Source organism: Nymphaea colorata, chromosome 2 (genome assembly GCF_008831285.2).
Source record: "Nymphaea colorata isolate Beijing-Zhang1983 chromosome 2, ASM883128v2, whole genome shotgun sequence".
Lineage (NCBI taxonomy): Eukaryota > Viridiplantae > Streptophyta > Magnoliopsida > Nymphaeales > Nymphaeaceae > Nymphaea > Nymphaea colorata.
In genome coordinates, this window is record NC_045139.1 from 19,809,337 (window position 1) to 19,837,023 (window position 27,687).

The window sequence follows — 27,687 nt, forward strand, 5'->3', positions numbered from 1 at the left end:
CCATGACAGGATTCAGCAACCTGCTAAATATGAGTGCTTAACCACATTGGAGACGGCTGTGCCCTCCTTGAACAAGGGAGCCCTTTCCTTGAAGAGAAAAACATTGGTCAGAGTGAATTTTCACGTACCTAGAGATGTCAATTTATTCAATTTGGATTGGATATCTGACCGAGCCATTTTGTGAAAAACAGATATGGAAAAAGGATTCGGAGAAATGGCAATCAATTGGATTTGGATTCCGATCAGATTTGATTTTCATAAACATGCTATACCCAACGCTCTTACATGTTGAACATCTGTCAAATTTTGTTCAAATTCCGATTCAGATATAAATGTGGAAAATGGATTTGGATCAGATTCGGATTGTGAAATCACATTTCAGATTCGGAATGACTTTGCTTTGTTTGATTAAGTGTATATCCGATTCAAATCCAATCAGTTATACTCATCCTTCCCTAATTTCCTTTTCTATAATTTTCTTTTCACTGCTTATTGCCTCCTCAAATTCGGTCGTCTTTCTTAATGTGACATTTTTAGAAAAGTTGCTTTTTTCTTTTAGGTAGTAATTGAATCACTGTGACCCGATCGGTTTAGAAAAAACATGCTCTATCTAGACCATGCATGGAATTTGTCTTACCACTTTATGGCCATCAAGGGAAACTAATTTCTTCCAAGCCTCAATCGGCAACGATCCAATAGTGTTCCTTTAAACTGTATTCCAATCAAATAATTACTATTCTTCAAAAGACTGAATTTTTTCTACAAAATTGGAAGAGCAAGCAGAGCTGGTCGGCCCAGTAAGGTTCTGGTTGTCAGTTGATTCAGGAGGAAGCGTGGTACTAAGTTGAAGGTATGAAGTTTGCACTCTTAGAGCCAAACACCACCACCCACCTCGCGTTTTAGAACCAGCATCCCTCCTCCTCTCCCCCTTTAGAACCAGCATCCCTCCTCCTCTCCCCCTCCCATGTGCAGCAGGGTAGAGGGGTGCTTACGCCTCACTTAGTTGATTGTATTCCTCTCGCTCACGGGGGAGCCAAGGTAGGGGCTGCATGGGCCTTGGCCCCACTTCATTTTTTTTTAATTTACATACAAATTTTAGAAAATTTCCCTTGTTTTATATAAAAATTTTGATAAATAGTATTTCTGCCTTAGTCAAAATTTAAAAACTTGACCCTTTTCACAAAGGATTGACTCGTGGTACAACAAAATTTAACAAACTAGAAGAAGACAATTTAAAAAAAAAAAAAAGCATCTCAAACACGATTCTCAGAAATAAGTCCCGTATATTTTTATCTATCATGGTAACCGTAGAACAACACGCTGCATGTTGGAGCTCACACGGGACTTGACTGGACTCAGATTTCTGGCTCTGTTCAAATTCACTGGTGCTGGTCCACTGAAGACCCTCTGCTATGCAGGGTGGATCCATCCAGCATTAGTTAAGGGATAGCATCCAAGAACCACGTGAACTCTTAGTCGTCTATGAACGTTGAACAGTTTACTGTTCCTTTCGATTCTTATCTCTTTCTGGGATGACAAAACAGCACACAGGCCAAGTGGGTTGTTCCGCCTCACTCACGAGAAGGACAATCACAAGATGAAAATAAAGAACTAAAATAAGTGAAATTTTTTTAATAAATTATGAAATTCTAAAAGATATTAAAAATTAGTAAAATTGTGATGCATGGTCTCCGTGAATCGACATGTATCGAATCGATTTCTACCGAGAACGGCCTGCTCGCCCTGGTTCGGCCTCCATTCTAATATTTCTTGAACCATTTAAATGGTACGAATAGTTTTCTTGAGTTTTTAATGGCGAGTTTCTCCATATGGAGACTTGTAGCACAGGCTTTTGGCTGACTTCAGTTTTGTTTTGTTTCGAGTCTTCGACACGAAAACAGCCTCTCATTTTTGTGGACGAAAATGGGCATCCGGCGGCATTGATGGGAGCGTTGTTTGTTCTGTAATTCTAACTTTCGTTGTAGGCATTAACGTCTAACCTCAAAGCTTGAAGCGGGCCGGAAAATCCTTGCGTCACCTTTTCGCCCTTCAGTGGAAGCCATTTTAGACCGTTGTGACTTTCAAGTCTCGTCGTTTTTTTCCTTGCTTCCGTCCTTTCTTCGATGCGGTTTGTTCTTTCTTGGATTTCAAAATGTCCATCTCCATTTTCATGAGTACAGATTGAAGCCCCGTTCTCCGTCTTCAGTTGAAAATTATGGTTTTGGCAATCTCTTATGAGTTATGTGGCCCCGTCGAGGTTAATTTTCTTTTCTTTTCTTTTTTTCTTTTTAAAGAAGGAAAAGCCTGTTCCTCATAAAAATTTGGTCAAGAAATAAAAGACATTGATTACTGATTCTTGAGGCAGAGGCGCCACCCAAGCGATGCTTTTGAATGTAGAAACTGTAGAAAGTCAAGATTCAGACTTTCAATCATGTCTTGCCCATTCACGAGAGTGAAAAACGCGGTGCAAAGCAGCGCAGCAACATCTGTGGGGGAGAGAGTGGAATTCCAGGGAAGAGAGAGAGAGAGGGAGAATCTTTTCATTTTATTTAAATCTATTTTAAGGATCTAAAACAACAGCATTGAAATTTTTAATTAAACAGAACAAGCAAAATGCCAAATTTAATTAAAACAGGGCCATAAATGCCCATTTAATAGCACAGCTGATAGAGAATGGCTGGTTCTTGGGTGCACAGTATTGGGAAACTGTGCTGTATTGGAAAAGCGTGCGTTAAAACTTGGCAGTGAACCCACCAAAAAGAATCCAATTCTAGGCGTTGCAAACTCAAAAGGGAGGAAATGGGTTAATGGGTAGATAAAAATGCCTCCTTGTCGAGGTTCCTCTCTCTCTCCGTGATAAATTTTTTTCTCTTGGTTTCTCTGCATATGCTTCCGTCTGGACTCTAGAGCAATACCCACAGAAGGTCTGTCTGTTCTCTGTGGTGGGAACACATGCAAAGGTGAAACATCAAGGGAAGGTGTGTTTTCTGTTTCTCTTTCTTGGGCTTTTTATATGATCGTGAGTTTAGGAGATTCATGAAGTTTGTTCATCTCTTCATTGTCTGCTGCTCTTGCTTTTCGGACTTACTTTTCTCTTTCTTTCTGCCCTTCTATTGGATCAGTAGGCATGTATAAGAACCAATTACAAGAATTAGCACAAAGAAGCTGCTTCAATCTTCCTTCATATGCCTGTATCAGGGAAGGGCCAGATCATGCACCAAGATTTAGAGCCACTGTGAACTTCAACGGGGAGATCTTTGAAGGGCCGAGCTATTGCACAACTCTGAGACAGGCCGAACATGCTGCTGCTGAGGTAGCACTGAACACTCTCTCGACAAGAGGACCCCCCAAGTCTCTAGCCGCAAAGGTCCTGGTGGGTTTTGAAAACTCCCCACTTCAATCTATTCTATTCTCTTTCCTTCCTCTGGTTTTTGAATTCTCACAACTTAATCTCCTCCCCCTCTCTCTGGTTTTGGTTTCATGAACTGTTACATTGTTTAGGATGAGACTGGAGTTTACAAGAACTTGCTTCAAGAGACTGCCCATAGAGCAGGCTTAAACCTGCCTGTTTATACCACTGTGAGATCAGGCCCAGGCCATTTGCCTGTATTCACCTGTACCGTGGAGCTTGCTGGTATGAGCTTCAATGGAGATCCAGCAAGAACAAAGAAACAAGCAGAGAAGAATGCAGCCATGACGGCCTGGTCTGCTCTGAAGCTATGTATGTCCTTAATTGAAGTAAACTTTATTTTCCATGGCCAATTTCCGAGGTTGGATGGACAAGGTCGGTTTCCTTTCATTACTTTTAGCATTTTATGAGCTTGATTTTATGTTTCCAGTGCCAAATCTGAGTTCATCCCAAATCAGCAAGGAACCTGTTAATGGCGGTGAAGAGCAGGATCAAGTGATTGTTGCTAGAGCCCTCTCTGACCTCAGCCCCAAAGATGAGAACAGCAAACTAGCAAGACAAAGAGAGCACCATCAGAATATAGCTAGGAAGCGAATCATGATGAACTACAGAAGCAAGAACGCAATTAATTTCCAGAACTCTTCTCACCAAAGGCAATGGAGGTCCTCAGATTTGTTATTAGAGATAACACCAGGTCCAACGATGCAACAGCCGCAACCGCAACCACAATCACAGCCACAACCACACCCTCCAATGAGCGTCTTCCTTGGACTCCCTGCTCCGCAGTGTTCCAAACTTTTACCCCCTCTTTACCAGCAGAAGCCCAAGGAACCATCATCTCAGTCAAGTACCTCGCTCCACGAAGCGCCATCTTCCCTAGCCAAACAAAATCAAACCAGAGTCCTTCCTGTACAAATTAGCAGCCTTCCTCAGGCCAGACTACAAGAGATGTCAACTCCTTTGGACGAGCATCGGAATGATGAAGAGGAATGGCTCAATGGGGAAAAGACAGAAGTTGCAAATAGAATTATGCAGACAGAAGCCAATGCCAATGGCTCAGCTAGTGTTTTCCGGCCGAAAGCCAACTTCTCCAGCCATCTTGCACCACCGAATCTTCAGCTTGGCCAGAAGACTCAAGAAACCCAGATGGGATCACCCATGAATTTCAGAATCCCACCACCACAATCTTCAATGACTCGCAGGTCTCCTATGGTTCATCCGAGAAGATTCTGCGGTCCAGACTTCCCCACACATGCAATGGCTCCTGCTGTTCAAATACGCTCAGTGATACCGGTCTGTGCTGCACCACCAACAAAGCCTCCCCCAGCTCCTCCAGAACAGACTCAGAAGCAAGAGCCCTCTTGTTCAGATTCACTGAGCATTGCAGAGGCCGGTTCAAAGATGGCCAATCTCTCGATATAAAAAGACAGCACTCCCAATACTGGCGATGATTTCGCATTCGCCACCATCATCACCTCTACCACGCATCAAATTTCCGCAGGTTCTTCATATGGGTATCATTTTACAGAAAGGCGTGAATTTTTCATGTTCTTGGTTCTGGGCTTAATGGGGTCCTCCTTACAAAATTTCCCGGAACAAGAGAAAAATTTTGTGACGTGGGTGTCAATCAATTTTACCGTCGGAAAAGGAAAAAGCTTTGAATGGTCTTGTCTCATTTTTCACCATCTCTTTTTTCTAATCGTGAAGATTGTGCAGATAATAATATCGAGGACGAATAATGAGAGGCTGCAGGTAGTGGTTAATTTAGAGAGAGAAAAAATTCGGCCGATTTTTAATGTGGAGTCTGCAGGAGAGAGAAAGCAGATGGGCGCATTTAATGCAGACTGGAGAACACAACAAATGTGGCTGATATAAAATGCAAAGAGTTAGGTTGTGGTCAGGCCATTAATGAGCTGCTCTCTCCCTTCGCTCTCCTACCATTAATGCCGTTGTTCCGTGTAAGAGTAAAGATTGAGGTGATATCTCCTCTCTTTCTCTGTTCCTTTCGGCTTTCTCTCGTTTCTCTCGTTTCTCACCAACATGTTGCTTTACATTTCCCTGGTGAAAGCCGAGCTAGTGAATCGAACCAGAAAGAACCGAGAAAATATTCTCCGTATGGGCTCGTTCAGTAATCGTTTCGTCGCCATCCTGAGCTTTGTGAGCCCATTTTCCAGGAAAAAAGAAAAGGAAGAACCATTATTTTGAATCTAGATAATAACGGGGATGTGTGCTATGAGGCTTGTGCGATATGTATGTAAAGTGCAATAGAGTACATTATGTGTGTATCTGTGTTGCTTAAAATGCAATGCATCTTGGAAATAAACCACTCACCCTTTAAACAAAAAATCACTCGATATATTTATCATTGATCGCTTGCCTGAGATAACATTAAATTTGGTATTTATGAATCACGATGCCAGCATCTGTTCAACAGGTGAAATTGCAATAAACTTTGAAAATAAAAAAAGTTCTTTTCTTAAGCTATGATAAATGAAAAACACAAACCTCATGAAACTTATTTTTTCTAAATGTTCCCGGTTGTCCCTCTTCCAAGCGCCTAAGGTGGGGCCTAGTTTCATATATAATTTTATTTTAGATTATTCAAATTCATTCTTGTAAAATATAATTCAGCACTGGACATGCCCAATTCTGAAAACGTTCAGATTACTAAAAGGCTATAGTAACTAAGAAACCTGGAGGGTGTGTTGTGTGTGTGTGTGTGTACTATAGAGCCTTCGAGCAGCTTATGAGGTGGTTAAACTGTGCACTTTAACTGAGCATTTCACGTGACTGACTTGGTCCACTTCTTGCTAATAATTAGGTGTACACTTAATGAAGTTTGGGTCCCATTACACCTTGCATTGTCGCCTCTCAAGCCTAATTGATGTCCCTCAGAGAGCTCCTTTTACCTAATCCACGCTATTATTCTCAACACCTAAATAATATCGTTTTGGTAAAGTTTAGAAAAAATTATAGTAAGCCGCTTAACTTTTGGGCTATTATCAAAAGACCAACTTTTGCCCATATTTCTCAAATCGCTCGTTACAATTGGAAAACGTGAAAATAGAGGGGTGAAAAACATGTCTAGAGAGTCATGGTCGATAGACGAGAGAGTCTTTATTTTCCTTTTTCTTTTGGGGGGAGTAATCTTACAAAATTGTTACTATATTTCACGTATTCCGACGGGAACCGGTGAATTGAAAAATACAGGTAAAAGTTGAGAGCTCAACTTGGGCGGTTGTTTAATAATTGTCCAAAAGTTTGAGTAGCTTATTGTAACTTTTTCTAAAGTTTAATTGTTGAAATAAGTAAACAAGTGAAGGCTTTACTCGGAAAATCACCACGATATGGAGAACAACTCAACACCTTAGCTTAGGCGATGATGACTAGCTTTCACTGCTTGGATTTGCCTTCCTATGGACCACCAAAATTAGACCAGGTAATAATGCAGGACAGGAAACAATAGATTTTAATGCTATAACGAAGTTGGGGCCGCCATTTATGGATTTCACTAGTGCCAGGCAGCACCAGGCACATTAGTGAAGCCGTGTTCGGCTTTGCAAACAGAATTCTTCCCCGCCTAATCAGTTATCCAACCTTCATCTCGCACACACAAACACAAATGATATCGAGAGTTTCCCTGTTACTAACACCAAGATGGCGATATGATATTGAAAGTTTCCCTACGACTAACACCAAGATAGCGGCATGACATTGAAATTTTCCCTATGACCAACACCAAGATGACCAACGTACTGCAATTCTATTTCTTACCAACAAGGGGTAGGGTCTTCAAGGATTAGGTAGAAGAGTTTAATACAGAAGATGCGACTCTAGTTACAGCCTCATAGGGGTCGGTCTAGCTGCAACGTGCTATCTAAAAAGTAAATAAATAGATAACATAAGCAAATTATATACTGTTTACTTTTGCATGATAATGGGCTGCTCATACTAGGAAGATATAAGGCATCCAGCCAATTTTGAGTAAGTCCTAATCATGTAGAGATGATTGGAACACGAATAGACAGCATTTGTTTGTCAGTGGTACTACCTAGGTCCCTTTTGAGCATGTTTGATTCTCATAGATGGAACACATTCTTGCATGTTCCTCCGGGGATGGGACAGTACGCAAGACCCTGTACCCCGTGACGCCGTTTGCATCCAGTGAGGTAGGGCAGGAAGAGACACTCCACACTAACATGGAGAGTCCACCCTCCTGAGGTTAACACGGCTTCGCAGGGGCATGGCACGGGTAGATCAGGTGCATTTCATACTTCCTCTATTCGCAATGCCTGCAGTCCCCATGGATTCAAACATGCTTCTTACTTCCCTCCCAAAACTCAAAGTGGAAGGACATTTGATGCTAATCAAGATTCTAAACCATGAAGAGGCAAATATACGCGGGAGTGGGATCCAAGTCCATCTCCATAAGATACTGACACATTCATCCTGCCTGGTTGCTAGTGACTAATCCATCTACACACTTTACTTATGCATCCGAAATTGTTAAAAAGGACATTCATTCTAATGAAACCTCATGATCACCCTTAATGAAAGAAATGTAGAACAAGTCCAACGGCCTAACAATACTTCTTAAATTATATACAAGTTTTCTTGTCCGGAAATTATATAAATGTTCTCAAATAACATAAGCACATTTTGTTGAGAACAAGACTACTGTGACCTTCTAACTATAATTAATAAAAAGATGGATTTTGTCTCAAAAAGGATTTCTAAATTTTAAAGTATGATGCAACCCTACTGGGGATAGCTCCCCTCCTTTGTTGTCAAAAAAATAAAAACATCATTGTACAAAGGCAAAGGGTCTAAGAAAACATAAACCGAACAAAATTTGCACAAAATCATGCAACTACAAATCAAGAGCATATGGTCTTCAATCAAATAATTCCAAAAGGGAGAAATTACAAATTACAAAGAAGAAGAGCTCGAACATCTGATTCAAGATTTTGGTTTAGGACTTCGATGAATTGGCTCATGGCAATAAGAGAGTATACCCCGCCAACACTTGGAAGCCACAAAGAGGGCTATGATAAATGTACTTCCTCTGTTCCCACGAACTAAGCATGATATTCATGCCATTATTAATGGAGGGAATCAAGTGAAGCAGTTTTTCGAAAAGAGCACGATTTTCCACAGGTTATTCTATCAGATAGTGCAATTAAATGGCCAGCCTTATGCCAACTCCCATCCTCTCTTTCGACGTCAAAAGCAACATTTTGGGACAAATCAACTTCGAAAGTCTGAAAATTTATCATTTTGATAGCCTAAAACAAAACATTTATATTTAAATATTCTGAGTAGATTGTAATAAAACTCAATTTCTAAAGGTTTGTGAATAGGAGAGGTTTTGAAGACATAAGGAATTGATTAATTCAATAAATGATCGTAAGAGCGGCTTTGGCCCAACATCTTTTAGGACATTTTCTGAAATCACATGTACATGATGAGGGGGGACCAGGTGTGCCTGGTGCTCCTTTAAAAACATAGGTTGCATAATGTACAGGTGCTCGTAGCAAACAATGTCTCACATGGATAACCCCCCCAAAAAAAAAAGAACCGCACAATGCTTTGACACAATGCTTTGTAGAGCTTCAAATAAAAGGAAAAAAAAAAATGCAACCTGCATAAGTGACCATGCAGAGAATTATGTAAATACAAAACTATCCAGGCAATTCAAGAGTATGTGAGAATTTGACAAAAAATAATAATAATAAAAGATTTGTGGCAGTGACTTTATCGACTCATTGCATGGACTGAAAACGCCGCATGATGATCTGGCTCATCTCTATGTACCTCTGAGCACAATTGGTGAGACAAGTTGTTTCACTAGAACTGAACTTGCTGCCTGCAGCACTTGTGATGCACTTATCCCAGCATACACTTGTGAGTTTCCCAACCATTTCATTCACCATTGCTTTCTCCTTCTCTTGCTGCAAAACTCTCAATAAAGTCACAGATTTAGTCAAAATACGATTTGCAGTATACTGATTCTAAGATGTAGCAGACACTACGGAATGGGGACAACACAGACTTCCAAGCACCACACTTGCCGTACAGTGTACACGTATTATATCAACACTATCAAGCAGTCAATGCACCACATTTTAAATGGTAAGCACACTAAATCTGTCCGAATTTTCAACCTTTATCTCGAGCATCAAAAGGATGAATTAGATCACCAAGAAATGTGGAGCTTAAACTATCAAGAATTAATATGGAGTTTAAAGTTTACATCCAGAAAATATCATAGACTGCACAATTGCATGATTCAAGTAGATGTGAAATTGCAAGGTGTTCAAGCGGACCAGCAGAAAAGGTGAATTTGCAAGGTGTTCAAGCGGACCAGCAGAAAGACATCTCAGCGCAGACTTCCTGAAGGCGGAGGAAGCCCCCAAAATTGGGCTAATATGGCCTATATATTGATTAGATATGCTTGAGACAGGAAATTAGGAGGCAAACAGAAGATCATACAAGCTGAGAGACGATTGCATGCCCCATGATTGTGTATCCTGAGATGGCTCACACAATAGCCACCACAAGTAAAAACTTGTGCATGCCTTTCAAACAGAAAGACAGAACAAGTATGAAAAACAACTATTAGAAAAGTCAAGGGAATAAATAGATATTGTATATTTTTCATGTCTTCTATTGAATGATATAACAATACAGACAAGGACATGAAAAAAATTGAGACCTAAAAGGTTGGTACAAGTGGGTGGGCTCTGACTATCATGCGCAACTCCCATTGTTGCAACTCTATGTTCTAATTTAGAACTTCTAAACATTGTCACAAATATCATTCTCGGGTTTTTAACGGCGAGGTTTTTTTCGGGTATCTTTTTGGCAAAGTTGTTTTTCTCAAGAAAATCTTGGGCAAATCACAGCAAACTTTAAAAGATTTATAAACATTAGATAAAAATAAAATAAAGAGAACCAAATAAAAAGACAAATAAAACTAGATGAAAGTGATACAAAGAACGTTTAACAATGATAAAAATAATGAAAAATAATTTATTTTATGTTTAAATTGAATCAATGATGATATTAATATTAAAAAAGATAAAATGAAAAATCAGGAAAAAATCGTAATAAACTAGCGATAAAAGTGCGATAAATTTATTTTTCATATTCTTCTCTTCAAAATATGTTTTGCATTGTTTTTTTTTTGTTTTTCTCATTTTTTCTGTTAATATCATGATAGTTATTGAAAGTATCACGATATCTATGAGACTGGTTCAAAGTGAACATACTGGGTTAGGGAGGTATACCAATTTTACCACTAGCCTCAAGAGGATTCAGTTTTGTGTATCCCTTTAATCATGCTCCTAGGAAAGGACATAAAAATTGTTAAATAGAATAAAAATGAAAAATGATGCATCAGTTTACTTTTAAATTCCTTTTCTTGATAGGACTTGGGATGTAGGGGAGACGGCATATAGGTACTCAAAAAAATTATATTCTACTCTACTCTTTCCCAAATGAACAGCAAAGGACAATAGGTACTCCAGCACCTATAGGTTTTAATCCTTTATTCTGGCTCTAGCCTGAATATAAATGACTTGGTTTGGATCTATTATTAAGGAAAGTGACATGCATTGAAAAGTTAAGACCAGGCTCAAATCATCGAAGTCAACAAAGTGAGTGGTCTTTAAGATAATGTCCCTGAAAATTCCCAGTAATTTCTAGTAAGGACAGAAATTTTTGTTTGATTTTTAATGCATTTGTAGCTCCATCTCTCCATCACCATCTCTCTCGATCAAAATAGTCTGACCAAAACTTCATATCTTAATGGCCAGTCATGGGTGCCCAGTCTTGGACAGCATATAAGACAAGCTTCAATTGTGGAAGGCTAAATCGGTTAATACCTATCTCTTGCTGGTCGGGCCACAATGATCAATTGTGCTATCATTCGCTCGATTCTCACGACGTCAGCATCCACTGAGTTCAAAATCAACCAAATTCTTAGATCCTTCTTAAGGAACAAGACTTCAGACAGCAAAAAAAAAAGCACTTGGTTGCTTAAAACAGAGTGATATTTCCGCTGTCCCATGGTGGCTTTGGCATCCCGAACTTGCATTTCAAAAACCTCACCCCACTATTCAAATGGATTTCTCAACTGTTGGAAGTGAACAACTGCTCAGCTACCGTTCATAGGTCCAACAAACAAGTTCAATATTTCGATCTAGCTGCCATCTCTGCGATTCACACGACTCATCCTTTCATATGCAGATGAATTTCTGCTCTTGAGGTCTTCCATAAACTTGTAATGCCTCTTAAGCATCAGAATGCTTGATGCAAAACCTTGTCTAGCCATCCATGTATTTATAAGATTTATAATGTCTTCCTTTCCCCATTGATAAACTGGTTTTCCTTGGAGCTTTATGCAGATCAAGACCCAGCACCAAATCTCGGATCTTGACATGACTCATCTTAGTAGATATCAAACAGAGGTAATCATCCAAAAAAATGCTTTTCCACTTAACCAGTTGTTGTGTACTTTGTATTTCAATGAAGAATTGACCGTATTATTATGGGACTGCTATATTAGCATTACCTAACAATTGGTTCACACTACTTAGAAAACTCCATGCATACATGCACAATCTGGCTCGCCATTCTGGGGGTTCATCAGAAGATTTGCGCAACTAAGAGGTAGTAAACGTTGGAAACTTGTTTGGAGATCATGGCTTTTTAGTTTTTACCCTTTGGTGGGGTCATTTGGGTCCTTGGGATACTCAAAAGGAGATATATATCGAGGAACTTCTCTTAGCATCCTCTTCTCAACCAGAAGGGTACTAATTGATAGCTCTACTATTATAGGCAGAAATCTCATATCTTACTCAGGAAACACAATGTGTTTCCCCTTGATTATTTTCTGAATCAGTTCTCAAAGTTGTATGCCAAGTGTTCAGCCTTAGAATTGGCTCAGTACTGGCAGGCCAATTCCTAGTAATGTTACGTTATTCTCTCTCTCCCTGTCTCCCGAAATAGTCTGACCAGTTGACACCTTCCTAGTTCTGACTGCTCAAGCTCCTTCTTGGTCTGTCTCGCTTACATAATACATACAAATTACCATCAAAATAGTCTTCATCCATAACACATAAAGATACACCTTCCTACTTCAGACTGACAGTTTGAGGGTGACGAGCTCCTTTTTTTGGTGGAGCCAAAGGCATATTTGCCATTTGCATCTCCAAGAAGCAAGCTGTCCAACATACATACTTCTGCGACCTCAAACTAGGCCTGAAAAAACTCACATACACAGTAAATACTTGATCGTTAAATATAATTCCATGAGTGGACCATAAATTTATGATCTTCCATGTGTCATTAGACTTAGATAAACTAAAGTCTAAACTGGGGCATGCCACAAGAAGGCATTACACCAAACTAGAAACACCAAACCATAACCGTCAACTTTAATTCACTAAGCAGCTTCTCTTGAGACAACACCATTTGCGCCTTTAAGAGACTTCAAGACGATTCTCACCAATATATATATATATATATATATATATATATATATATCAAAAAGCCTTCAACTAAATAATTGATCCCTCTGCAATGAATATTTTCAGATTCACCAACAGAAGTGAAACGCGAGAACAGAAGAAGCAAAAGCCTAACGGTGTGCTACCAAACAAATGGAAGAAAAGCAAGGAGTAAAGCTACTTCTAGATTAAATTAAAATCAGAAAAATAAGAAAAATCGGCTTCACCAAACAATCACATCCTTAATATCAAGGTTTTACTCCACGAAACAGGGACGCAAAATTTACCAATTTCAGCGTCCATTACTAACTCCGCTAGTTCGGTTCATATTGGCAATACGAAATTGCCACCAAACACCTCTTTCTTGTTTCCTCGCCATCCCCCGGTGGTCACCAATTTGCCAAGGAACCATTTTTACATCATCTCAACATAAAAAAAAAATACAAACTAGTGAATGAAACAAATAGAGAGACAAAGTGATAGAGATTTCACCTGAAGGAACCTCTGTAACTCGGCCGAGTCGAGGGAAGAAGGATCCATTGCCAGAGTCGGTTGTGCACCACCTTAGAGGCACAGACACAAGCAACCATGTACCGATGACCAAAACTTCAAAACCCTAAACCCTCGTGCGCGAAGGCAAAGCCGCAGGGGAGGTAGTAACGGATCGGGTCTCACCCGATCCATTGTCCTCCCGAGGACGAAGGTTTGAACTTTGTACTTTGAACTTCGAACCTAAGTTTGCGTCGGTTCCAGTTGAGTTTGGCTATCGTTTTTGTGGTCTCCTCGCAATACGTCTTTCCTTTTTTTTTTTTTTCTTTTTTTTCCTAATAATATCTTAAATCCTTCCAACTTGTAACAAGGGACAGGCACGGAGAGTGTTGAATTTTTTTTTTTGTCTTTTTCAACCTCCAAAAAAATCTATTGCTTCAACGTGTTAACTGTTCACCTGTTCCAGGACATGTGACTAGAATGAAAAAAGGGAAGCAAACCTTTCTGAGGTTGATGGAATGATGGGGGTTGAAAAATCCAAGGAAAATTAATAGCGTTTGATGGCAGGGTAGATTTTTGAGTGGTAAACTTTTTATAGAACATAGGATAGATTTTTGCTTTCTCTAAATCCAGGCCATGGAAGTTTTTTCCTGGTAAAAAAACCTAAACTGCCACAGATTAATTTTTTAATACTTGTGTTTCCAACGGCTTACAAAACAACAATGAAGCATTGCCATGGAAGTCTTACAATGCCGGCATTTCTTTTTACTGAGCCACAACAGAAAAGGATAAGCTGCTGCTACTAGGAACACCCACATTAAAACAATATTGGTCACATAAACCAAACCTCCAATCCAGAGATCCTATAACCCAAACAGAAAAAAAGGAGAGGACAAGCAATGGCAGCAGCAAAATTTCAATCAAAACTGAGGAAGCTTAAAAAAGGGTTGATCAGCTTTCACAACCGAATGAATTCAGAAGCTGCCATCGACAAATAAATTCGCATCAAAAGGAAACAATAAACGATAAAAAAACAACAACAACAAAAGGAAGGAAAGAAGGAGGGCGAAACCCAACCTGCAGACCGATGAAGACTAAAAAGAAGAGGTTTGGAACGGATTAAGGAGGCAAAATTAAACTTTTACCTCAAGACGGTAAAACAATCGAGCGAGCAGATGAGATGAAAAGGTCAGACTCTAACAACGAAAAATACTTCCTGATGCATGAATCAAATCAATTTACAAAGAATGCTGATATATTAAACCAAAATAAAAGGAAGTCCAACTGTTTTGATGCATTAATCAGAGGACAAAAGTGAAAATCAATTCAAGCATCTATGGCAATTCAATTTTCAAACAATACTGAGATATTAAACCAAAATAAAGAAAGTCAAAATTTGAGAAGAATCAACATAACAATTTCCACCCATTTCCAAAAGTTCAGGCATTCAATATAACAATATGCATCATTCTAACACTATATAACCACAAAACAAAATACAAAATTAACCGACATAAACTGATAAGTTTGTTTCAAAGCTAAAGAATCTGTTTCAAGACTTACATACCATGTACTCAAACCCAAAAAATAGCAGTGTCCAACATAAGAGTTAGTGCCCATATTAGTTTAGGTACAATAGACCAGTACCCATCTAGTATACAAGTTTAATGAGTATAGTATATAAGTTTAATGAGTATACATCTAACACAAAAAAAAGCTAATCACAAAACAAGTAATCCAACATTGGTGGCTGCACTTCTATTCAACAAACTTCACTTCTTCTAGTTCTTGCATTATGATCAGATTGTGAGCTTCACTAGGCTTGTCTACTTGCTTTATGATCAGATTGTATGGGAGGACTATCCTCATTTGTGTCCCCTCGATTTTAGATGCTTGCAAGGTTACTAGTGCATAATTGAGAGCAAACTAAAGATACTCTTCAAAGAATTAAGTCTCACTTGGACAGTTACCTTGGGACTACCCAGTTATGCAAGCGGTATAAAGAAATACTTTGTGGACCTTTAGTGACTGTTTAGATGGAGTCTATCATCAGTGATATTCTAACTGGTCCTTAGAGGGCATTGAATGAGCAGGAACAACCGAGCTCAACAGACAGAACAAGTTCCATTTATGTGATGCCAACAGAAATGTCAGGCATATGACAGACAAAACATCAAAGAAATAGAACATGATGGTACCAAGGGTGAAGCATTCTTGAGACCTCATAATGCAACTCAAATGAAAGTCTCTTGCACCCTCTGCCGCACATCTAGACCAGTGCTCTCCTTTTGACTAGTAGTGGTTTTGTTCGGATATATATATATATATATATATATATATATATATATATATATATATATATATATATATATATCAGATTCTCTCTCTCTCTCTTTTTGTGTGTGTGTGTGTTGCTATCATATAACCCTTAGGTTAAGGGCTGTAATTGAACCCCCGCTATTTGTCTGTCTTGTTGAGTTTGTGTTACTGTTAAAAAACCTTTTTTCTAGCAAGTAAGGGGTTGCAGCCCCTAATCCCTTCTCCTGAAGGTGTCTATTGGAGTTTGCTTCTGTTATGCTACAGGATTAATATGCATACCAATTTTTTGGGAAACTGTCTCAAATGCTATTATTCTATTCAAGAAAAGATGTTTATCATCCTCAAAAGCATTGTTGATTGCTCAAGTTATCTTTAGTCCAAACCAGAAAAAATATAACTGGTAACTAGAAGCTTATGTCATGCTTTTTTTTTGCTTTATTCATTACAAATGTTTGAATTTTTTTTATTATACAGGGTTGGTGAGATTACACTTGTCTATTGCATTTTGAAAACGAGCATTCTGAGATTGCACTTGTCTTATGCTTAACTTATAAACTATATATGCCATCTTTTAGTCTCAAAATAGAAATATAACCATCCAAATTGACGGATTAAGGAGGTGGCGATCTCTTGATATGGCATCAACTTTTCTTTGACTTCCCATTTTTCATTCACTTGAATGATGATAAGTTGAGAATCGTCGAAGGCATGCACTTTTTTTACTTGAAAACTCAGCAAAGAACAAAAGTCCTTGTATAAGGGCTTCATATTCAGTCATGTTATGGGTACATGGAAAGTTGAGTTTCAAATAGTATGAAATCATTTCATCATTCAGAGTGATAAGCAAAATGCTTATACCTACTCTCATCATAGAGGCCACTTCTGATCTTTGCATGTGTTCATCAAGACACTCATCATCTGTTTTGATTTCTTTGTGGAAAAAATCTACTAATTGATCTGCAATCATTTGTCTTTTGATTTACTTCTAGGGTCCATATTAAAAATCATATTGAATCAGACAGACTTGCCACTTGGCGATACGTCCATTAAAGAATGTCTGCTATAAGCTATATTTAAGAGGATTTAGCTTGGAGAGTATTTTGACCTCACAAGCTAATAAATAATGTCTCAACTTTTGACACATCCAAACCAACACTAGACAAGTTTTTTTCCATGAGAGTGTACTTCTTTTCATATTGGATAAAAGTTATGTTGACATAATATATTGCATGCTCGACGCGACTTCTTTCCTCATACTATGCCAAAAAAGCCGTCGCATGCTGACTCATTTACTATGATGTAAAGTAGTAATTGTCTACCTAACACTTTAGACATTAGGGTTGATGGATTTAAAATGTATTTCTTGATCCTTTCTAATGACTGTGACATTCAAGATCCCATTCAAATTTGACGACTTTCCTTAGCAACTGGTTGAATGGTTCACATCTCATGGCTAGATTAGAGATAAATCGTCTGATAGATTGAATTCGCCCTTGTAAACTTTGTAGTTCCTTTATATTGCTAGGTGGTGATATATCAATGATCGATTTAAGATTCACCTTGATCCCCTCTTACTAACCATGAAACCCAAAAGTTTACAAGATTTAACTCCCAAACATACATTTTTGAGGATTTAAACGAAGCTTGTACTATAATAGTTTCTCAAACACTTGGGTGAGAGTTTCAATGTGATTCTCTTTTACCTTAAATTTGATTAAGATGTCATTAGTATATGCATCCATGATTTTGTGTATTTAGTAATGAAAAATAGCAACCACAGCTCTTTGACAAGTTGCTCATCTTTCTTTAATCCAAATGGCATTACCGTGTAACAGAAAGTGCCCCAGAACGTGGTAAAAGCACTTTTGGGCTGATCATTGATTGCCAATTTGATTTAGTTGTACAATGAATATCCATCCATAAAAAAGAGCATAGCATGGCCTGAAGTATTGTCGACCAATAAATTGATGTTTGGAAGAGGATAATCATCTTTCAGTGTAGCTTTATTTAGGTCTTCAAAGTTAATGCATAGCCTGACTTTACCATTTTTCTTGGAGACAACTATGATATTAATCAACTATTCAGGATAATCGATGGTGCGATTAAATTTTGCTTTTAGTAGGTCCTCTAATCCTTCTTTTACGAGTCCTTCCAGTCGAGAATCAAGTTTGTGCATTTTTTTTGTTTCACTAGCTTGCAATTGGGACTTAGAGGTAAATGATGTTAAACTAGCTTGGCATATAGGCTTGGTATATCTATGCAAAAACTTTTTGATGACTTATAAGAAAGTCTACCAATGTTTTTATTTCTTCTACTGACAAACTAGTGCCAATTTGAAGGATCTTAGGATTCTCACTGGTTCAAATGTTAATTTTTTCAATTGGATCGTTAACCAAGAATGATGAATATTCTTGTTTCTAAATTTGAGTAAATTTTAGTAATTCTGACTCGAGCATTGTTGTAGGTTCTAGTTCATCAACTGCTTGTTTGACATATGCTTTCTGAGAGGACTTTGAGAAAAATGAACGAAGACATGTTGAGCTTCGACATTCTGCAAAGAAGAAGATAAAGAAAAGTTGAACAAAATTAAAATTGATAATCATAATGAAAGATTATTGCATTGCATATAGAAAGTTCTTCGTTCATAGAAGGGGTCCTCCCATGAGACTAGATATGTATAAGTTAAGGTCACAAAATTTATTGGAGGATTTGAAAACAAAGGTGAACACTATCAGTGAATAAGGTCTTCTTCAAACTTCTCCGAGGTACCCCAATCCTCTAGTGTTTATCTAAAAAGGGATGATGATTGACTGCAAGAAATCATTTTCATTTTGCCCAAAGTCAATGAATGGATAATAAGGGATGTTTGTGACAGTTCAAATGATTGCTTGAGACAGTATAGACACTTTCGAATGATTCTCCTATCTTTATGTTCTGCATTCATTCTTTCAAAGATACTTTTTTGTTGCACTTATGCTAGGCATGTCAACTGAGTCAATTGGTTTAGGGAGCATTGGTTGTATCAACATCCCTACCTGGTCCTCTGCACGTACGGTGATGAAGATGAGCAAAAATCCCACTTGAGGAATTGGTGAAGAGTGGATGTGATTGCTCGTACTTCATGGATCCAAGATTTCCCTAAGAGCAAGTTGTATGATAGGGGTATATCCACCCCATGAAATAAAATGCAGTAACTGGTGCGTTCGATGATCACACCCATGATGAGAGTCCCTTTGTTATTTATGTTTTGACCATCATATCCATAGATATTGGTTTGATCAAGGCGATAATTGTCTTTACGAAAGCCCAAAGCTTGGCCGTGACATCATGGCAAATATTTAACCCACTTCCTTCATCGATCAATACATGTGGCATAATTATCTTGTTAACTTGGACAATGATGTAAAGAGCATCTTCATGGTAATATCCCCATTTTGAAAGATCATTTTATATAAAAGTGATAGACTGGTCTTTGGAAGCCCAAATCCAGTCTTCCTCAATAAAATGTTCTTTCAAAGGGAATGCATCATCTAAATAACATGGATACTTGTTTGAAGAGTCATCTGATGACTCATCATCACCACACTTGTAAGAGAAAAGTCTTTGAAATTATGGTAGAGTTTTTAGATGAACCTTCTGTCATGTTGTTCATCATACCAATGAAGTTTAAAGGTTGCTTATCTCAATTAGTCACCAAAACCTGGTGTGGATTGTCTCTATCACAATGTCGGATGTGCTTCTGCGGGTGACCTGCGATTGTGGCAATTGCTACGTTTCTATGATCAGGGAATGAATTTCTCAATACCTCAGGAATGCTATTATCATCAACCTTGAGAACTTTGTTGATGAAAACTTAGATGATGTTCTTGAAGACAAAACAATCATAGTGTCATGACCAGGGGCACGATGAAACTTACATAATTTTTCTTTATCACTTTCCATCATTTTTGGAGGTTCTGAAATTTTCGGCAAGATGATAGTTCATTTGGCGACGAGGTATTCTAAGATCTTCTCTCGACGTTGATTGAGGGGACTAAACTTTCGGTCATAATTCAAGTATGGGTGTTTGTACCTTCCTTCTTCATTTCTTTTGGGCAGTTGTGTGCTTTTCAATGGTTTGTCTCTTTGTCATGCTTATAATTGTTGCTATCGTCTTTTCGAGTGCGAGCATTTGATATAAAGTGGGCAGGTAATTGGGTTTTTCCTCATTTCTTACCATCTTCTTTGTACTTGGGTGCAATAATTCCATCAAAATCGTATTTTTCAATTCCTTCCTTATTGAATCTACTTGTTCGATCAAATCAGCAAAGGTCTTGATTGGAGCTTTGCGGATGAGACTCTTCAATGGTTGTGCAAAATTTTTTCTGACAAGTGGAAGAGCTTGTGTTTCAGTGATAGGCTCCTTCATCTTGTTGCATGCAATTCTCCATTTTTGAATAAATTCTTGAGTCTTTTCTCTTTGTTTTTTTATAGAGACTACAAAGCGCACTGAGAGTCGAAGCCATTGGGACATTTTGTTCAAATCTCTCGACGAACATGTTAACTAATTTATCGAATTCCTTGAGTTCAACTAGGTCAACATGTTCTTTGTACCATTGGACAACAATGCCTTCGAGACTTCAAGAGTCTTTGAAAAGTGGTGAAACAATGTTTTGTTATTTGCCCGGATTTGGAAACAATCATTAATGATTGTTGAGATGTGAACATGCGGGCAAGTGGTTCCATCATACTTGACGAACTCCTTAGGTAAACACTTCAAGTCTTTATTTCCTTCAATGCCAAAGTAATAATCTTCACATGAGTGTGAGCATCTTTCCTTCTCCCTAAGTTCAAAGCTCATTTTTTTTCTCCATTTCATAAAACTTGCGCTTAGTTGGATTTTCATCATCACTTGATTTGTCTAACTTTGACCTTGTTTTTTCTTTTTGCCCTTGACTTCTTTTACTTTCTCTTTAGAACTCTTGTTGTTCAAACTACTGCTTGGGTTATACTTCTTTACCTTTTTGCCCTTCTTGGTAGTTTTTCTCTTCCTTTTCGGCTTCTCTTCTAAACTTTCACTTGAGATAGGGTTAAATGAGCTGCTATCCTCCATGATTTTTTTTCCTTTCCTTTTTTTTGTCGTCTTCTTCTTTGGCAAAAGCAATTCAGGCTTTTCATCTTTACTGGTTGTCGAGTCCGAACCTAGATGGTCTTTGTCCTAATATGTAGGAGAAGGCTTGCTGGTTTTTTTGTTTCTTTTTTGTTTGGTAGGCTTTTCATTTGCTGGTTTTGGAATAACCATCATAGCTTTTTGTCTTTCTTGCTCCCTCATGAAGCACTCCATAAACAACCAGAACATATGGTAGCCTTCTGGTTCAATTATTGGGACACCAAGTATTTCTAGCATAGGATTAAAAGAAGAAGCTTTATTCTGAGGCACTTGCTTAGTTTGTTTACTTGTTTCATCCATCCTGTTGGCTTCAAATATTCACTTTATGAGACATGAAAATGAAGCGTCATTGGAGGAAATAATGACAAAATGAATGTTCACATTGCATTAAGAGTTTAAAGATTACATTCAGATAACTGATTAAAGATGACAATGACTAAGACACACAAAGAGTACGATGTTGGCAACAGAAACTTTTAAGGAAAGATGGATGGTAGTTGGTTGGCATCCCACCACTGGGTGTATTCCTTCTTTACTACTAAGCCTCTGAACCAAGTGTAGGACATTTGGGTCTTCCATTCTTGTCGAGCTACTATGAACAATGTTGCCCATTGAGGAGAACAGACATTGAATTTGGGAATAACTTCGATTGGTGCAATGCATGAAAACCATCTTTTGTCTCTGATATGGCAGGCGCGAGGATGCTGACATAGCACAGCCATGTGCCCTGGCTAGAGTGCACTGCCAGGGCACTCGCAGTGTGAAGAGTACATGGGAGAGAGCGTGAAATGACCCCTTATTGGCTTGTTTTAGACCAACAAGGGGTGGCTTTCGCCTCTTGACTTTCAAGGAGATCCCACACATAAAAAACATATAAAAGACAAGAATTTAAAACATATATTTTAAAGGGAAAAATGATCTTTTGTTACAATGAGGGCCTACTTTATTTTGGGTGGTTCTGGGCTCGTTTTAGATCCGGATCAGGTTCACTTAGTTACTAATACATTCTAGTCGACGTCCGAGGTTCAGATCAAGAATTAGATGACTGGTTTAGGCTCAAAACATATTTTTAATGTTTTTGGCACAAGATTGAGACACAACACAAAGGGAAGATCTGTGCGTGCGCGTGTGGCACTCAATAGTATTGAAATTTTTTATTTTGGTCTTGACTTTGGATTCTGAGTTGAAATTCTTAATTTGGATCCAAACTTTAGTTTTTGATCTAACTTGGATCCAAGAGTGGCTTTATGAGTCCACTTTCCTAGTTTGGACTTAATTTTGTTCGTTGGGCTCAATTCCGGACTTTGGCTTCATATTTCAGACCAAGGAGTGTATTTTGGATCTAAGACTTGGATTTGGATCTAATTTTTGATCTAAAGTTGGATTTTGGATTTAAATCTTGCACTTAGATTCAAATATGGGTTAAGAGGTCTATTTTGGGTTTAGGGTCCAGAATTGGATTTGGATTTTTGATAATAGAAGTGTTTTGGGTCTATGGTTGAGATTTGATTTTGGATATGGATCAAAAAATCTGTTTTGGGTTGAGCTTGGGCTCGGGGTCCAAAATTGGATCCAAATCACTGTAACAATGGTTGAAATAACTGACAATCTTGTTTGAATAAAATGAAAATAGTCTTTTGAGAAAATTTAGGGTGGTAACAGACGTCCAAATGAGCTGTCCCATTTTTTCAATTTAAAAATACTAGTTCAAATTTCTTGAATTTGAAACTAGTGGGGGAAGTAAGTGGTTTTGGATTTTTCTTCTTGCATTTTCAGAAATTTTAAATGAGGATAAAGAAAGATTTATTCTTCAAATGCCTCATTGGTTTTCCATTATTTTAACAAACCGATTAGTTAATTTGAAAAAACTTTTAATAGAGTATGCACGCTTGAGCCACCCTTTATTTGATTAGTCTAGATCATAGATGATCTAGTCTTGAGTGCTTTGTCATGGTGCGTCGAGGTTGGAAGAGTTTTTCAACTCGCTTGAATTGGAATGGATTAACTCGATCGTGTTTGACCTGAGTTAAATCCAGATTAAGATTCTGGTGAAATATTTTCCCAAATAGTTTTTAGAAAAATTGAAGTAATCGTTGCTTTGGGTGATTCATTCTTAGATTTTTCTAAAGAGAGAAAGAGAGAGAGAGAGAGTATTTAAATGTCCTGGCATGGGCCCAGGTCCGGGCCACAAAAAAAACCGGCCCAGGCCCGGTTGGCTGGCCTGGGCCGGCCCGATCTGGCCCGTTAACATTTGAAAACTGGTTTTTTTATTTTTTTTAATTTAACAATATGTATTTTATTACTAAAAAAATATTTGATATTAAAAATATTTTATAATTTATTTTTTTAATATAACCGGGTCGGGCCGAGGTTTCGGATATCGGGCCCATCGGGCCGACCCGGACCCAGTTTTACAGGCCCGAGCAAGCCCGGCCCCCCCCAATGCCCACCCCAAAGAGTCACACTGAGTTATTTCTCTCTTCATGTTGGAATGAGATTTTAATTTTTACTAATGACAATTTTAATTTTGATTGAAAGTTTAAGGTTTAGATCTTGAGTTGCATAGATCTCAAGCTTAATTTTCGAATTTTGCTTAAACTTGACAAAAATATTAATGTTTATAATTTGTTGAATTTTTCAAGTGGTCCCTAGACTTGAATCTATAATTGAATTAGGCAGACATCGACTGTGGTTTGAGAATTTTCTTGAAAATTTTCAAAATTATCATTGGAAAATTTTATGAAAATTTGAGGTGTAAACACAATGTTGATGAAAATGCTTTTTTTCTTCTTCTTCTCTCTCTCTCTATGTCTCTTTCTCTTTGAAGCAAAAGGTTACACAAACATCTTTTTCCTTTTTTATTTTCTCAAAATTTCTCTCTCCCTCTCCCTCTTTCTCTATCCGTCTCTCTTTTTCCAAACGGGCTGCTGCATCAGCGGGCTGTCATGCACTTGCTTAACGAATCGGGCTTGCTGTCGTGCCCTGGCCTGGCTTGGCTCGATTCGTCTGATCCCCTGCCCCCCCCACCCCCCCTGCCTTATACTATCATACATTGGGGCCGAAGGTCATGGTGAAATTTTTTAGGATAATCAAATGCCCATCAAAGCCATCAAGGATAAGTAATTTTTTTATTTTATATAGACAATGTTGTTATCAATCAACATTTAGAAATGTCAGGTCTACTTGACTGTTTGCAGTAAAATTTTTCATTCAATACATGTTTGTAGTAAAAACACCCCTCATTTATGTCTAGATTTGAGCCTGGACTGCTTTGGCATTTCATTTAAGTCGCATCAACAGATCTAGCTGTGCTAGTTTTCGCAAAAGGCTTTCCATGTGCCCCCATTCAACAAATTCAACGCGTACAATCATGAAAAATTGGGTTAACTAGCTAGACTCACACCATCCAAGGATTTTATGAACAGGTAAATTCAACCACATTTTGTATACTTTTCTAAGAATAAATTATAGATTGTTCTTCATGTTCAAAGCTATGAACATTGATATAAAATCATTTCTTTTGACATAAAAGATGATTTCAATAACATACAAAAATGCTGACAATTGATTATTAAACTTCTACAAATTTATTTACACACTCAAAGACTGTTATTTTATGTAGATTTATAATGTTTGGTTATTAAGGTCACCATCCTACAATGACTTTACAAGAAAATAAGTAAGAATGCAAAAAAAAAGTTGCAGTTTGTCCAGTCAAAAGTAGTTGTGATATATATATATATATATATATATATATATATATATATATACACACATACACACACACACACACACATTCGCCGCTGATTTCAATTCCTCTTAGTGTGTGTGTTTGTGTGTCCATATATATATATATATATATTTAACAGTCGCAATCGATATGTATCAACATACCACAAGGGCTGTCAGATCTTTCTCACATCATACGGCCGTCATGATATGCCGAGATAAATATGCATCAAGGTGTGAACTTACACATTGAGGAACTCTAGGTGTGAACATTGCAAAAGAGGGCCTGAACCTTGAGGATGGAGATGAATATGCATCAAGACTATGGTTCTTATTGAAAAAGTGAGCAAGAAAAGATATTCGCCCTGTATTTTCATGTTCTTCGCAAAAAGAATTAATGTTTGTTAGAATGTATAGGTTCCAAACAGAACAAAGTTGAAACAAGCTAATAAAGTACATAATACCAATTCCACAATATTAGAAAAAGATCAAAATCCAAACTGGTATAATTTATTACTAGTTACAAAATCTTTCCGATTAGAAACCCAATATGTAGAATATGGAACTGAGGCAGAACGCTCGACTGCCTTGATATTACCAACAGATGTACAAGACTTTCCTTAAGAAGGCCTTGTCCCACTAAAACACCATGAGTGAACCTGTGTGTGAGAGAGAAAGACAGTAAGATGCATAAGAATAGCTCACAAACTCTTACAGATAAACTGTTAAGCTTCATTACACTTGTGCTGCTTCTATGCATCGATCAAAAACAGATGATGCTTCTACTCATTGAAGAAGAAACTTGTCAAAAATAATAAATGGTTCGACATAAATTTAACATCATCAGTTATACATATGTACAACTTAATGTCAACAGTTATACATGGCATTCAAATACAATGTTACATTCTTCCATCACATTAATAGTGTACATTATTATTGTTCAGTATGGCAAGACTTTCATGGATTTTGCTCTGCCTTCATCTTCAGCGATGCTGTCACAAAGTTGGAAAAAGTTTGGCCACTGCATTAGAATATTCTGCATCATAAATAAGAGGCATACATTAGTTATACTATTGGCTAGTTTCCAATCTGCTAAATATGTTCATTCAGTCAGAATTTTTGTCATGACTTTTACCTACTATGTATGATGCTTTATGCATTCTTATAGATAGCATTGGAATATTCTTCCAAGTGATATTCAGTGGAAAATGCAAAGACTAATAGTTCTAGGTCGGCACTTGCTGTTGAAGTCTTTTCATGTGCCATGAGCAAACAACTGAAGGTTTAAGTATTTTGAATCTGAAGGATATACATACACATGAGAGGGACTAACTTGATGAAATTCCAGCACATACACATTACAGATAACCTCTTCTAAGCAATTGTTCCTCTTGACACCTAACAAGGTTAGGTGAATGTTATACAAGACGATAAATAGGTGTCTAATAATGTTAATATGCATGCCAATGGACCAGAACAATCATATAACTTGCAAGTATATGCACATATAGGGCTCATATTCCACCTAGAGGAATGGTTTGAACCTAAGGCAATGACTTTGCACTTGGTATGTTTATGGGTTTTGTTTAACAATAAATGTTTATGCTTGTAGTTTGTTTTGGGTTGCCATGGGCGTTTTTGCTTATTTTTTGGTAGTTAGATCGACGTTCTTTTTCTTTATTTTTAGTGTAGGAATATATTAGTTCATATGCAAAAGTCAAATTTAAGGTGGGGTTTCGAAATGAACGTTGTTTAGTATTGCACATTTATAGTAAGTATCCTTGTTTTTGTAGTTTTACATAAGAGTACTATTGTTAGTTCTTAAGAATGGTATAATACCTTAGTTAAGATTAAATTGACAGGCTGCTTAGGAATCACAAGCTATCTTATTACAAATAGCTGTGATTTTTCGGAGTCTATGGCATCCAGTTAGAGGGCCATACATGTGATGTATGCTACAATGTCAAAGGTCTTGACCTTCATCAGCAGCATTGAAGAATTAAAGGCGGCCTTGCCTTTTTTATCCTGTGGCTTGTGATTTTGTAGTATCAACTATGATCCGCGAGGCCATTATAGAATTTAGGATTCATGAGATGCATTACGTGGGATACTTGATCAGGTTGTTATAGTTATAACCATATTGTTGTTGATTTCTGCATTGCACAGAAAAAGTAGTCTGAAGATTAACGCCATTCTCCTTGGTGTGAAGGATTCTCATAGTCTCATGCACTTGCAGCAAGGCGACAACTTCAGTATATCTCATGGTTGGTGATCTAGTAAGCATGGATGTAACAAATGCTTCATATCCACTACCAAGACCATTCAATAGCCAGAAAATTTTATTCTGATCAGATATTTGCTTGCATATGACAGCCAGCTCATCACAAATAGACTTGTAGATTATGATATATTCATTCATGGATAGCTTCTTGCGGTGAAGTTGAAGCGTTTGAGTTAATAAAAACTCATGTTCCCTTGAGTCATTTGCAAAGGTGGTAATGAGGGCATCCCAAACTTCTTTTGAAGTTTGAAGCTCAACAACCAAACCAAGAACTTTCTCTAATAGAGTTCCGGTTATCCATCCTCTTAACAAACAGTTAGATTGCTTCCAATCAGCACAATCTGAATTTTCTACGGATATATTATTCTTAAAAATCAATTTCTTAGGCTTGGAATGACTTCCATTAATGCATCTTTCATATTTTAGCTTTCAATTAGGTCATTCCTTAACAAAAAATTGGACTGATTGATTTCAGGCATACAAAGCCACATTGAGGTTGTAAGGATAGGGACACTTAGCTTTACTGTGTTTGCTTGTTGACGTCTTCAATTTCTCAATCAGCCGAGTATTCCTGAGATTTCCCTTCCTTCAACCAAAGGCGGTCAAACCAAGAACTACTGCTTTGATACCATACTAGAAAATGAAGAAAAAAGGAAATGCTTAAATATGGTTCAGTATATTGATACCAACATCCACGATAGCACTTGTTAAGAATACAAGAGACCCACTATCTTAGTTCTTAAAAACATGTTCATGGAGATTTACATGACTTTTTGATAAATCAGATCTCCTTGCT

At 37.7% G+C, this 27,687-nt stretch overlaps 2 protein-coding genes across 3 annotated transcripts; one reads left to right on the forward strand and one right to left on the reverse strand.

Annotated features, from left to right (window-relative positions):
• Window positions 1–2,652: 2,652 nt before the first annotated feature.
• LOC116249230 (double-stranded RNA-binding protein 3-like) lies at window positions 2,653–5,084 on the forward strand. 2 transcript variants are annotated; one of them, XM_031622441.2, is made up of 4 exons: window positions 2,653–2,978; window positions 3,123–3,373; window positions 3,502–3,721; window positions 3,840–5,084. In XM_031622441.2, exons 2-4 carry the CDS (start codon window positions 3,128–3,130, stop codon window positions 4,829–4,831), a joined length of 1,458 nt encoding a protein of 485 aa, XP_031478301.1. In that variant the 5' UTR covers window positions 2,653–2,978; window positions 3,123–3,127; the 3' UTR covers window positions 4,832–5,084. The 2 variants fall into 2 exon arrangements, with proteins under 2 accessions (XP_031478301.1, XP_031478302.1); XM_031622442.2 differs by having other exon boundaries at window positions 3,126–3,373.
• Window positions 5,085–9,027: 3,943 nt separating this feature from the next.
• On the reverse strand, window positions 9,028–13,575 carry LOC116247197 (mitochondrial import inner membrane translocase subunit TIM8). Its single transcript, XM_031619214.2, has 2 exons — window positions 13,414–13,575; window positions 9,028–9,360 (listed from the first exon to the last, which is right to left on the reverse strand). Exons 1-2 carry the CDS (start codon window positions 13,459–13,461, stop codon window positions 9,172–9,174), a joined length of 237 nt encoding a protein of 78 aa, XP_031475074.1. The 5' UTR covers window positions 13,462–13,575; the 3' UTR covers window positions 9,028–9,171.
• Between the last annotated feature and the right edge of the window lie 14,112 nt (window positions 13,576–27,687).